Source organism: Mobula birostris, chromosome X, assembly GCF_030028105.1.
Source record: "Mobula birostris isolate sMobBir1 chromosome X, sMobBir1.hap1, whole genome shotgun sequence".
NCBI lineage: Eukaryota > Metazoa > Chordata > Chondrichthyes > Myliobatiformes > Myliobatidae > Mobula > Mobula birostris.
This window is the reverse complement of record NC_092402.1, coordinates 58,527,522-58,540,654: the sequence shown is the minus strand read 5'-3', so window position 1 is coordinate 58,540,654 and position 13,133 is coordinate 58,527,522. Positions and strand designations below refer to the sequence as shown.

At 40.9% G+C, this 13,133-nt stretch overlaps 1 protein-coding gene across 6 annotated transcripts in view; it reads right to left on the bottom strand.

The window, feature by feature from the left end:
• The window catches only part of LOC140191759 (R3H domain-containing protein 2), a 274,246-nt gene that overhangs the window by 70,153 nt on the left and 190,960 nt on the right, over positions 1-13,133 (bottom strand). For 5 of the 6 annotated variants that reach the window (XM_072249472.1, XM_072249476.1, XM_072249470.1 and 2 more), the window contains one exon: positions 12,022-12,123. The exons of the other annotated variant lie outside the window; for it this stretch is intronic. In XM_072249472.1, coding sequence (XP_072105573.1) covers positions 12,022-12,123 — 102 coding nt within the window. The remainder of the gene's footprint in view (positions 1-12,021; positions 12,124-13,133) is intronic. 6 annotated transcript variants of the gene reach the window in all.

The following is a 13,133-nucleotide window of genomic DNA, read 5'->3' as shown; positions in this document are numbered from 1 at the left end:
GTGGTGACAGATGTTGTTAAGACCTCAGACAAAAGTCAGGAATCAAAAGGTTGAGCATGGTATGACTAATGTTCTGAATTGTGTATATTTCAATGCACAAAGTATTGTAGGAAAGGCAGATGAGCTCAGGGCATGGAACAACACCTGGAATTATGATATTGTAGTCATTAGTGAGACTTGGTTGCAGGAAGGGCATGACTGGCAGCTTGATATTCTGAGGTTCCGTTGTTTTAGGCGTGATAGAACGGGAGGGATTAAGGAGGAGGGAGTGGAGTTACTAGTCCGGGAAAATATCACGGCATTGCTCATGCAGGACAGACTGGAGAACTCAACTAGTGAGGCTTTATGGGTGGAACTGAGGAATAAGGAAGGTCTGATCACGTTCATGGGGCCATATCATAGAGCACCCAACAGTCCGTGGGATTTTAAGGAACAAATTTGTAGAGAGAACCCAGGCTGTTGCAAGAAACATAAGGTTGTATTAGTAAGTGATTTTAACTGTCCACATATTGACTGGGACTACCATGCCGCAAAAGGGCTGAATCGGATAGAGTTTGTCAAATGTAATCAGTACACACAAGTCCCCATGAGAGTGTATAATACTTGATCTCCAATTAGGAAATGAGACAGGGCAGGTGACAGAAGTTTGGGCAGAGGAACAATTTGCATTAGTTTCAAGGTAATTATGGAAAAGGATAGGTCTTGTCCTTGGGTTAAGATTCTAAATTGGGGAAAGGCCAATTGTGATGGTATCAGAAAGGATCTGTCAAGTGTGGATTGGGACAGGCTGTTTTCTGGCAAAGGTGTGCTTAGTAATTAGGCGACCTTCAAAAGTGAAGTTTGAGTACAGAGTTTGTATATTCCTGTCAGAGTAAAAATCAAGGATAACAGGTTTAGGGAACCTTGGTCTGAGAGATATTGAGGCCCTGTTCAAGGAAAAAAAAGGAGGTGCATAGCAGGGAGGAATAAATGAGGTATTTGGAAGTAAGGAATGCAAGAGAACATTTAAAAGAAATCAGGAGAAGAAGGCATGAGGATGCTCTAGCAGACAAAGTGAAGGAGAATCACAAGGGCTTCTTGAGATATATTAAGAGCAAAAGGATTGCAAGGGACAAAATTGGTCCTCTAGAATATCAAAATGGTAATCTCTGCCTGGAACCAAAGGAAAAGGTAAAGATCTAAAATGGAATTTTTGCATGTGTATTCCATAGAAGTGAGGCAAAGCAACAGTGAGGTTGTGAACCCAATACAGATTACCATGGAAGAGGTGTTTGCTGTCTTAAGGCAAATTAAGGCAGATAAATCCCAGCACCTGACAAGGTGTTCTCTTCGACCCCATGGGAGTCAAGTGCAGAAATTGCAGGGGTACCAGCAGAGGTACTTAAATCATCCTTAGCAACAAGTGAGGTACCAGAGGATTGGAGGAGAGCTAATGTTCTTCTGCTGTTCAAGAAAGAATCCAAGAATAAACCAGGAAATTATAGGCCAGTAAGCCTGACATCAATAATGGGAAAGTTATTGGAAGGTATTCTAAGGGACCAGATATACGAGTATTTGAACAGACAGAGACTGATCAGGGATAGTCAGCATGGCTTTGTGCATGTTAGGCCATGTCTAACCAACCTAATAGATTTTTTGAGTAAATTACGAGGAAAGTTGATGAAGGCAAGGCAGTGGATATTGTCAATGTGGACTTCACCAAGGCACCTGACAATGTCCTGCATGGAAAGTTGGTTAAGAAGGCTCAGTCACGCAGCATTCAGAATGATGTAGTAAATTGGATTAGATATTGGCTTTGTGGGAGAAGCCAGAGATTGGTAGTAGGTTGCCTCTCTGACTGGAGAGCTGTGACTAGTGGTGTGCCACAAGGATCAGTGCTGGGTCTTTTGTTGATTGTCATCAATATCCATGATCTGGATGATCAGCAAATTTGTGGATGACGCCAAGATTGGAGGTGTAGTGCACTGTGAGGAAAGCTATCATGGCTTGTAGCAGGATCTGGACCAGCTGGAAAAATTGGCTGAAAATAGCAGATGAAGTTTAATGCAGAGACACGTGTGAGGTAATGTACTTTGGAAGGTCAACCAGGGCAGGCCTTGCACAGTGAGTGGTAGGGCACTGAGGAGTGCGGTAAAAGGGATCTAGGAATACAGGTCCAGAATTCATTGAACGTGGTGTCACAGGAGATAGGGTCATAAAGAAAGCTTTTGACACATTGGCCTTCACAGATCAAAGTATTGAGTACAGTTGGGAGAACCACCCAGGATAGGTCTTACATAGTGAGAGGTAGGGCACTTAGGGGTGCTGCAGAACAAAGATATCTGGGAATACAGATCCATAATTCACTGAAAGTGGTGTCACAGAAAGGGTTACAAGGAAAGCTTTTAGCACATTGGCCTCAAGTATTGAGTACAGGAGTTCGGATGTTATGTTGAAGTTGTATAAGATGCTGGTGAGGCATAATTTGGAGTATTGTGTGCAGTTTTGGTCACCTACCTACAAGAAAGGTTTAAATCTTATTGAAAAAGTACAGAGAAAAATTACAAGGATGTTGTAAGGACTGGAGGACCTGAGTTATAAGGAAAGATTGAATAAGTTAGAACTGTATTCCTCAGAACACAGAAGATTAAGCAGAGATTTGATAGAGGTATACAAAATGATGAGGGGTATAGACAGGGTAAATGCAAGCAGGCTTTTTACACTAAGACTGGGCGAGACTACAATGAGAGGTCATGGATTACGGGTAAAACTTGAAATGTTTAAGGGGAACATAAGGAGAATCTTCACTGAGAGTGTGGTGAGTGTGCGGAACAAGCTACCTGTGCAAGTGGTAGATGTGGGGTCGATTTCAACACTTCAGAGAAGTTTGGATAGGTATATCAATGGTAGAGGTATGGAGGGCTATGGGTTGGGTGCAGGTCGATGTGAATAGGCAGTTTGAATGGTTTGGCATGACTAGATGGGCCGAAGGGCTTCGTTCTGTGTTGCAGTTTTCTATGATTGTATATGTATGACTGTTGGCACTGTGTTTTGTACCTTGGCCCTGGAGTAAATGCTGTCTGGTTTGGCTGTATTCATAGATATTCGTGTATCGTTGAAAGACAATTAAACCTGAACTTAAGACATTCTGAATATTGAAAAGCCTAGAGAAAGTAGATGTGAAGAGGACGTTTCCAGTTGTGGGAGAGTCTAGGACCAGAGTGCACAGCCTCAAAATAGAACATCCCAGAGATGAAGAGGAATTTTTTTTAGCCAGAAGGTGGTGAATCTGATGAATTAATTGCCACAGATGGCTGTGGAGGCCAAGTCACTGGAGTAATTAAAGCGGAGGTTGATAGGTTCTTGATTAGTAAGGGCATCAAAGGTTTCAGGAATGCAGGAGAAAGGGGATGAGACAGATAATAAATCAGTCATGATCTAATGGCGGAGCAGACTTGATGGGCCAAACAGCCTAATTCTGCTCCTGTGCCATGGTAATTATGTTGATATAGACTACAGTCTTTGTGTTATTACCTGCCCCAACAGTGCAGTTGTCTGAAGGGAGCCCAGTAATACTACACCATTAACACTATCTCGAGAAGACCCAATATAGTTTTATACTGTTGTCCTTTAGGCCTCATTCTACCTATGCTAGAGGATTACACCCATGCCTCAAACCATTGCTAACAAATTTGAAGAGTGATTACGTGCAAGTTAAAGCTGTACTCTTCATGAAGTGTTCGTTAACAAGTGATGCAGTTGCACACTCTGGCAAAGTGCTGATTGCAACATCAGATATTCTCTGCAAGCTATTAAGAATTCTCATCTGAATGCGAGCATTGCACACTCTTATGAACTTTTCCTTGCTTACCAGTATGAGGGAGGGCAATAATAAGAGTTTAGACCTTGTTTGCTTTAGCCTGATTAGAAGCAGAGGAACTCTCCTTGAACTTCACTGCAATCTCAAAACTGCTCACCTAAGTGTAATACACTTTGTTCCCACATCAGGTTTACTATGGTCTCTGGGAGCAAGAGAAACACAAGGACAATTTTTGTTGTAGAAGCTGGAAGAAAGAAATTGCCAAAATCATTTCACATCAGACTCATTCCTGTCCAATTTATGTTATCTTGAAGAATCAACTCCCATGTTACAAGAACTTTCCATGTACCTTTTTTTTCCAATTAATAGTATTCCTTGAGAACTTATCTACAGGTATACAAATTAACAAAAAAATGGTGGGGCTGATAATTTAATCTACTTTTAAACATGCACATTAGCATGGCAAATTCATCATTAGTTCCCTCCTCTTTGTGATGCTGTGGACAACATCTAATATTGGCATCAAGTATCCCTGGAGAAAGAAAATATAACTGGATGGAGTAAGAGCGAGAAAAAAAATATAGGGAGTTGGTCAAAGGGCCCTTTACATCTGTACTCCGATTCAAAAGGGTTGCAGTCATCCTGCATCTCAAGCTCATATTCCATCTTATCCCATCATCCCTTTATTCCTAGTGTCCAAAATGCTATCACTTAGCCTTGAACATACTCAACAATGAAGTAATTATAGCCTTTTATGGTAAAGAGTACTCAGCGAATTGTGAAACTTGGAAAAGAAATTTCTCTTGACCTCAGTCCTAACTGGTCAGCTTCTCTTGTCCTAAAATTACGCCATAGTTGGAGACACTCCAAGCTTGGGAAACAGTGTCTGAACATTTAGCCAGTCAATCTTATAATTTTTGTTTAGATCACCTCTTATTTTTCTAAATTCTAATCAGTGCAATTCTACTCACCTACTCTCTCATTGTTGGACAATTTTCTCATCCCAGAAACCAATCTAGTAAATTTATACCATACATTTCCAAGGCAAGCATCTTTCCTCGGGTACACAGGCCAAATCTACATACTTGTGCTCCAGACCTACTCTATACAAGTAGATTTCTTTATACTTGCACCCAAAGGCTTTTGCAATAAAAGCCAGCATAATACAGTGGATTCTGATTGATTGGGCCATTGGTTAATTGGAGCAACTGCTCATTTGGGACAACTCAAAAAGAACAATAATTAATCGAGAGAATAGCTGGGACTCCCTTCATTTATTTGGAACACTATGCTGCCCAACTGGGACAGGAGACTACTGATGAACAGCTTCTGACAAAAGTCAGTCGCATGTGATTGTGTAGCCACAGACATTACACCGTGATCAGAGTGAACAGTTTTAAAATAGCGTCAGTTGTGTGTTTCTGTGTTCAAAACAATGCGATTTTTGTCATTGATAGTTGGCGAGGAACAAGCAGTAAGACCTTTCAGAACTATTTTGTTCACTGTGGTTTCAAGCCTTCAGGCTTGGACATTCCAGAAATGGACGGGAATGAATATGAAACAATTTCACTATTTCAACAAGTTAGAACTACAAAAAATTTGAAGGCATCAACAATCATCCTGAATGATATAATGAAAATGAAGATTTGGAGGATGCAGTCATCTAAAGTAAGGGGAAATATGAGGCTATCAGGCAGGAACTTGGAAGCATAAATTGGAAACCGATGTTCTCAGGGAAACGTAGGGAAGAAATGTGCCAAATGTTCAGGGGATATTTGCATGGGGTTCTGCATAGGTACATTCCAGTGAGACAGGGAAAGGATGGTAGGGTACAGGAACCGTGGTGTACAAAGGCTGTTGTAAATCTAGTCAAGAAGAAAAGAAGAGCTTACGAAAGGTTCAAAAAACTAGGTAATGACAAGAGATCTAGAAGATTATAAGGCCAGCAGGAAGAAGCTTAAGAATGAAATTAGGAGAGCCAGAAGGGGCCATGAGAAGGCTTGGCAGACAGGATTAAGGAAAACCCCAAGGCATTCTACAGGTATGTGAAGAGCAAGAGGATAAGGCGTGACAGAATAGGACCAATCAAGTGTGACAGTGGAAAAATGTGTATGGAACCAGAGGAGATAGCAGAGGTATTTAATGAATACTTTGCTTCAGTATTCACCATGGAAAAGGATCTTGGCAATTGTAGGGATGACTTGCAGTGGACTGAAAAGCTTGCGCAAGTAGATATTAAGAAGAGGATGTGCTGGAGCTTTTGGAAAGCATCAAGTTGGATAAGTCACCGGGACTGGACTGGATGTACCCCAGGCTACTGTGGGAAGCGAGAGAGGAGATTGCTGAGCCTCTGGCGATGATCTTTGCATCATCAATGAGGACGGGAGAGGTTCCGGAGGATTGGAAGGTTGCGGATGTTGTTCCCTTATTCAAGAAAGGGAGTAGAGATAGCCCAGGAAATTATAGACCAGTGAGTCTTACTTCAGTGGTTGGTAAGTTGATGGAGAAGATCCTGAGAGGCAGGATTTATGAACATTTGGAGAGGCATAATACTATTAGGAATAGTCAGCATGACTTTGTGAAAGGCAGGTCGTGTCTTAAGAGCCTGATTGAATTTTTTGAGGATGTGACTAAGCACACTGATGAAGGTAGAGCCATAGATGTAGTGTATATGTATTTCAGCAAGGCATTTGATAAGGTACCCCATGCAAGGCTTATTGTGAAAGTAAAGAGGTATGGGATCCAAGGGGACATTGCTTTGTGGATCCAGAACTGGCCTGCCCACAGAAGGCAAAGAGTGGTTATAGATGGGCCATATTCTGCATGTAGGTCGGTGACCAGTGGTATGCCTCAGGGATCTGTTCTGGGACCCCTACTCTTCGTGATTTTTATAAATGACCTGGATGAGGAAGTGGAGAGATGGGTTAGTTAATTTGCTGATAACACAAAGGTTGGGGGTGTTGTGGATAGTGTGGAGGGTTGTCAGAGGTTACAGCGGGACACTGATAGGATGCAAAACAGGGCTGAGAAGTGGCAGATGGAGTTCAACCCAGATAAGTGTGAGGTGGTTCATTTTGGTAGGTCAAATATGATGGCAGAATATAGCATTAATGGTAAGGTTCTTGGCAGTGTGGTGGATCAGAGGGATCTTGGGGTCCGAGTCCATAGGACACTCAAAGCTCCTATGCAGGTTGACTGTGGTTAAGGAGGCATACAGTGCATTGGCCTTCATCAATCGTGGGATTAGGTTTAAGAGCCGAGAGGTAATGTTGCAACTATACAGGACCCTAGTCAGACCACATTTGAAGTACTGTGCTCAATTCTGGTCGCCTCACTACAGGAAGGACGTGGAAACCACAGAAAGGGAGCAGAAGAGACTTACGAGGATGTTGCCTGGATTGGGGAGCATGCCTTATGAGAATAGGTTGAGTGAACTTGGCCTTTTCTCCTTGGAGCGACGGAGGATGAAAGGTGACCTGATAGACCATAAGACCATAAGACAAAGGAGCAGAAGTAGGCCATTCGGCCCATCAAGTCTGCTCCACCATTTTATCATGAGCTGATCCATTCTCCCATTTAGTCCCACTCCCCCGCCTTCTCACCATAACCTTTGATGCCCTGGCTACACAGATACCTATCAATCTCTGCCTTAAATACACCCAATGACTTGGCCTCCACTGCTGCCCGTGGCAACAAATTCCATAGATTGACCACCCTCTGAGTAAAAAAATTTCTTCGCATTTCTGTTCTGAATGGGCGCCCTTCAATCCTTAAGTCATGCCCTCTCGTACTAGACTCCCCCATCATGGGAAACAACTTTGCCACATCCACTCTGTCAATGCCTTTCAACATTCGAAATGTTTCTATAAGGTCGCCCCTCATTCTTCTGAACTCCAAGGAATACAGTCCAAGAGCGGACAAACGTTCCTCATATGTTAACCCTCTCATTCCCGGAATCATTCTAGCGAATCTTCTCTGTACCCTCTCCAACATCAGCATATCCTTTCTTAAATCAGGAGACCAAAACTGCCCACAGTACTCCAAGTGAGGTCTCACCAGCGCCTTATAGAGCCTCAACATCACATCCCTGCTCCTATACTCTATTCCTCTAGAAATGAATGCCAACATTGCATTCGCCTTCTTCACTACCGACTCAACCTGGAGGTTAACCTTAAGGGTATCCTGTACGAGGACTCCCAAGTCCTGTTGCATCTCGGAACTTTGAATTCTTTCCCCATTTAAATAATAGTCTGCCCGTTTATTACTTCTACCAAAGTGCATAACCATACACTTTCCAACATTGTACTTCATTTGCCACTTCTTTGCCCATTCTTCCAATCTATCCAAGTCTCTCTGCAGACTCTCCATTTCCTCAGCACTACCGGCCCCTCCACCTATCTTCGTATCGTCAGCAAACTTAGCCACAAAGCCATCTATTCCATAATCCAAATCGTTGATGTACAATGTAAAAAGAAGCCGCCTCAACACGGACCCCTGTGGAACACCACTGGTAACCAGCAGCCAACCAGAATAGGATCCCTTTATTCCCACTCTCTGTTTCCTGCCAATCAGCAAACGCTCTATCCACGTATGTAACTTTCGATAGAGGTGTACAAGATAATAAGAGGCATTGATCGTGTGGATAGTCAGAGGCTTTTTCCCAGGACTGAAATGGCTAGTACGAGAAGGCATAGTTTTAAGGTGCTTGGAAGTAGGTACAGAGGAGATGTCAGGGGTAAGTTTTTTTTAAGCAGAGAGTGGTGAATGCGTGGAATGGGCTGCCAGAGGCGGTGATGGAGGCGGAAATGATCGGGTTTTTTCAGAGACTCCTGGATATGTATATGGAGCTTAGAAAAATAGAGAGCTATGGGTAAACCTCGGTAGCTCCAAGGTAAGGACATGTTCAGCACAGCTTTGTGGGCCGAAGGGCCTGTATTGTGCTGTAGGTTTCCTATGTTTCTGAAGTATTGTATGAAGACAGTACATTTTCTGCACTGATTTTGTTCATTTACAGTCAATCAAAAGAAAATGGCAGCATACACTGGATGAATTCTTCTGTCGATAACTATTAGGAACTAATATATCTTTACAGTACTGTAGTAGTATTGGCAGTTTCCTAATTCTATATTTCATCTAAATACACAATTTTTTTTACTCAGTTGTTTGTCTCTTTTTTAAATACCTTCTTAATGATTTTCATGAAACTTCGGCTAATTGGGACAGCAACATTACTTGGGCCAAAATGTACTGGTCCCAATGTGTCCCAATTAACCGGAATCCACTGTATTCACATTTTTATTACTTGGTGCACCTGCATGTTACTGTTCTGTATTTCTCAAATCAGTACTTCAAGTTCTGTGTATACCAAACTTTACTAGTTCCTTAACACTTCATTTATACTGTGTTTCTATTCATTTTGCTATATTTCCCAATAATGATTCTTGTGGCACGTGACCTTTAACTTTGGGGAAACATAACTTTGTTTCCCCTATGGTTTTTTTACCCTTTGATCAATACTCTATCCATAATAATAAAAATTATTTCAAATAATTTGAGTGCATATTTTAAGTAACAACCTTCTTTGTGCAGCATCCTAACAAATTCTTTTTGAAAACCCAATTCCACTACATTCACTGCTCTTAACAATGATGGCCACATCTTAGAAACAGACCCTTTGACCCAATTTGTCCATGCTGGACAAATTCATATCTAAGTTCGTTCTATTTGCCCTTGCTTGGCCCACATCCCTCTAAACCAGGGGATCCCAACCTGGGGTCCACGGGCGCCTTGCTTAATGTTACTGATCTGTGGCATTAAAAAAAAAGAGCTGGGAACCCCTGCTCTAAACCTACCTGTCTTTTAAATGTTGTTATTGTACCTGCTTCACTAGCAGCTTGTTCCATATGCTCACCACCTTCTGCGTGAAAATGCTGGCATTTAGGTTCCTATTAAGACTTTCCCTCTCGCCTTTTACCTATGCCCACTGATTTCCTTTCCCCTGGAAAAAGACTGTGTGTATTCACTCTATCTATGGTCCTCATCATTTTTTACACTCTGATTGGGTCATCCCCGAGTCTCCAAGACTCCAAGGAATTAAGTCCTAGTCTGCCCAAACTCTTCCTATAACTCAGGCCCTGGAGTCCTGGCAACATTCAAGCAAATCTTCTTTACTCTCCAGTTTAATGGCATCCTTTTTATAATAGGGTAACCAAAACTGGAGGCAATATTCCAGCTGCCGCATCAATGTCAAGTACAATGACAACATAACTTCTCACTCTTACACTCAATGCAAAGTTGCTTGAAATTTTTATTTGGTCACCATACAACCATGTTTCATGGGCAGTGCATCCTACATTATTTTCTATTCTACACAATAACCACCATCATGCCCAATCAAAATTATATTTTGGTACTGCATTAGGGCTGATATGCAGGCAAGATAAAGACAGCACAGTCATTCACATAATACTCTTACGTATAAAGAAAAGATTCTTTTAAACCCATTAGTATGGCCTGGATCTGAACTCCGATCTAGGTCGTAAAGTGAAAGGCTACTGACTAACCCAGTTCTGTGTACAATAGTTTCACAACTCATAACCCACCTTTCTGATTTGGATTAAATGACAAAGGGTTATTTTTTATTTCAGACACCTGTGAGTGGTTCATCAGGGTTTAGGTTTACTCATCTGGCAATCTGATTAGAACTTCAGTGACTGAATGAGATCATATTAAACAAACAACAGTACCATCACCTGACTACTATATCTGGGTCATCTGATTGCTATTTACTGAATTTAGAGCATAGGCACAGCAAATTAGTTTGAGAGGCAGCTTCAGATTCTAATTCGAGATGTGCCAATAATGTATAAATGTTTGCATTCTAAACAGCATATGTCTGTTTTATTAGCAATCAACTTGTTAATTCCCATGAAACTGTAACTTATAAACTTTTATTTTTAACTTGGGTATGCTATGTATTAAATAAATCCACAGGGTCCCTCAGCAGTTTCTCACCTCCTCCCAATAATAAACCCACAGGTTGGTGGCAAGATGCTGAAAGATATCTGCAAACCACTATACTTGTTGTTGCTTGTTATTTATTCTACATTTTCCATGTGACTATTCCGTAAATGTATTTTTATGCATTTGATGCACCATTTGATTAATGACATTATTTTGAAAAATATCATTAATTAATGTTTAAGAAAAAACAACAGAAAATCACTACAAAAGTCAAGTGTGTAGAACTATATATCTCTTTTGAAGAAGCTGTTAAGTCATACTACAATACCTCAACCCAAGTGGCTGTCTTTGAGTAGGACTGTATAGAGGATGTTGGAGCTACACGTTCTACATTCTGTGTAACAAGTTAAAGAATGATGGGTTGGTCTGCATTTACATTACTATTCTGATTGAGCATCCACATGGTTTCCAGCACTTAGGATTGTCATCCAAGGCAGGAAACTTTGTCAATTTTTCCCCTTCCCAGTTCAGGATATTGAATCTATTCCTACAAATTTAGGCCTGGCAAAGATTAGCTTAGCTCAGAGTAATTAATGCACACAGGATCTATGAGACCAAATACCATGAAGGTCAGAACAGTTATCCAATATGACAGGGTGAGATTTCTATCTGAGCATATCTGAAGGGTTATAAAGTCAGACTTACTGGTAAATTTGTTTCAGCAATGCAAATGCTGATTCATTAATGATGCACTTATATGGTATGCAATATCAATTAGTAGAACAAGAGATTATTAATGGAGATTGTAGGCTTGTGATAACGAGCAGTGATGAAAGCAGCACAGGTCCTTTTTGCCACATTGCATCTCAGCAGGTAAAAACAACCCATTACTAATTTTGTAGAACTAGACAGAATTAAATTTCATATAAACATTTCCCCCATGTGAAGGCAGCAATTAATTTGAATATGGAAGTTATTTGGACGGGCATGTCTCTTTTCCCACTGAAATATCATAGGCATTAAAAAAATAGAAACCATGCTTTCTCAGAGAAAGTCTACTAGTCCTATCACTGCTTCTGTTTATCACTGGAAGCACATGGCAGAGGCCATTATATACCCAAACACTTACTTCTGATCCAGTGGTATTCTTAACACATTCAACCATAATACTGTTTGTGAAAGACTTAATGACAGCACAGAGAAACATGCAAATTGACACACGCAGGCAAAACTAAACATACAGAACTAATAACATGTACCATAGTGTACTGCTGGGGAGGCGAGACTGGCAGGAGAACTTGGGGACAAGAGGTCGCAGAATACTGGATTGGCTGTGCAGAGGGCTGCAAAGGTGGCAAGGGCTAAGAAAGCCAACAACACAGATAAAGTATTGGAAAAAAAAAAGAAACACAAGGTTAATGTCATCATCATCTCTGCACAATAATCAAAAATATTAGCAGTCAGACCAATACTTATTTTCTTTTTAGTAATGGTGTGCATTGTTCCCCCCCCCCTCATAAGTTATCATGAATCTATTTGGATCAACTGCAAATTGCCTTCAAGAAGCTGTTGTCAACAAAAACATCACAGCAGTATGAGGCAATCTGCTCTATGTCTTTGCCAAAGCATTCTTCAGCTGGTTGATTAGTAATTTGAATGGCATGGCCCTGTAATGACCACCAATCCCCACCACTGAAAATCATGAAAAGCAATTCTGCAAATGCTGAAAGAACTCAGCAAGTCAGGCAATATCCGATGCTGCCTGACTTGCTGAGTTTCTCCAGCATATTGTGTCTAGCCACCACCAAAAAACCCTGAAGTTAGTGTTACATTGTGAGACCTCATGGAAGTGGCTTGCAAAAGCAAATCAAATATACAAGTTATTAATAAAATTTTTGAAAAATACAAACGGATAACAGTAACACAGCTGTCTTCTGAAGATTGTATCTACTTAATGAAATATAGACAGTACCTATGCAGAATTTGTGTTTTGAATAGAGAATAGCAACCTAGAGGGTCCTTAAACCAAAATGATATGCAAAATAACAAACCAATATGCTGTAAATGTTAATTTAAAAACTTTATAAGTTAACTATTTTGCAAAAGTAAGGTCGCATTTGAAAGATGCAAAATGTTGAGTTACCTATTGCAAGGAAAGTTTGCCAATTTTTCAGTTAAGTCCAATCTCTACAATCACATAGGAACAAGAGATTTCTTTAAAAAACTAATGGGGGTTGAGATATCAAATATTTGACTGAGCGTATTCTTTTAAGACTGTTCCACCATGCAAAATCACTGGAACCAGTCAAGTTCTGATCCAGTATATACCTCAATATTTCAGAGGGAGATGGGGGTGGGGGGGGGGGGGGTC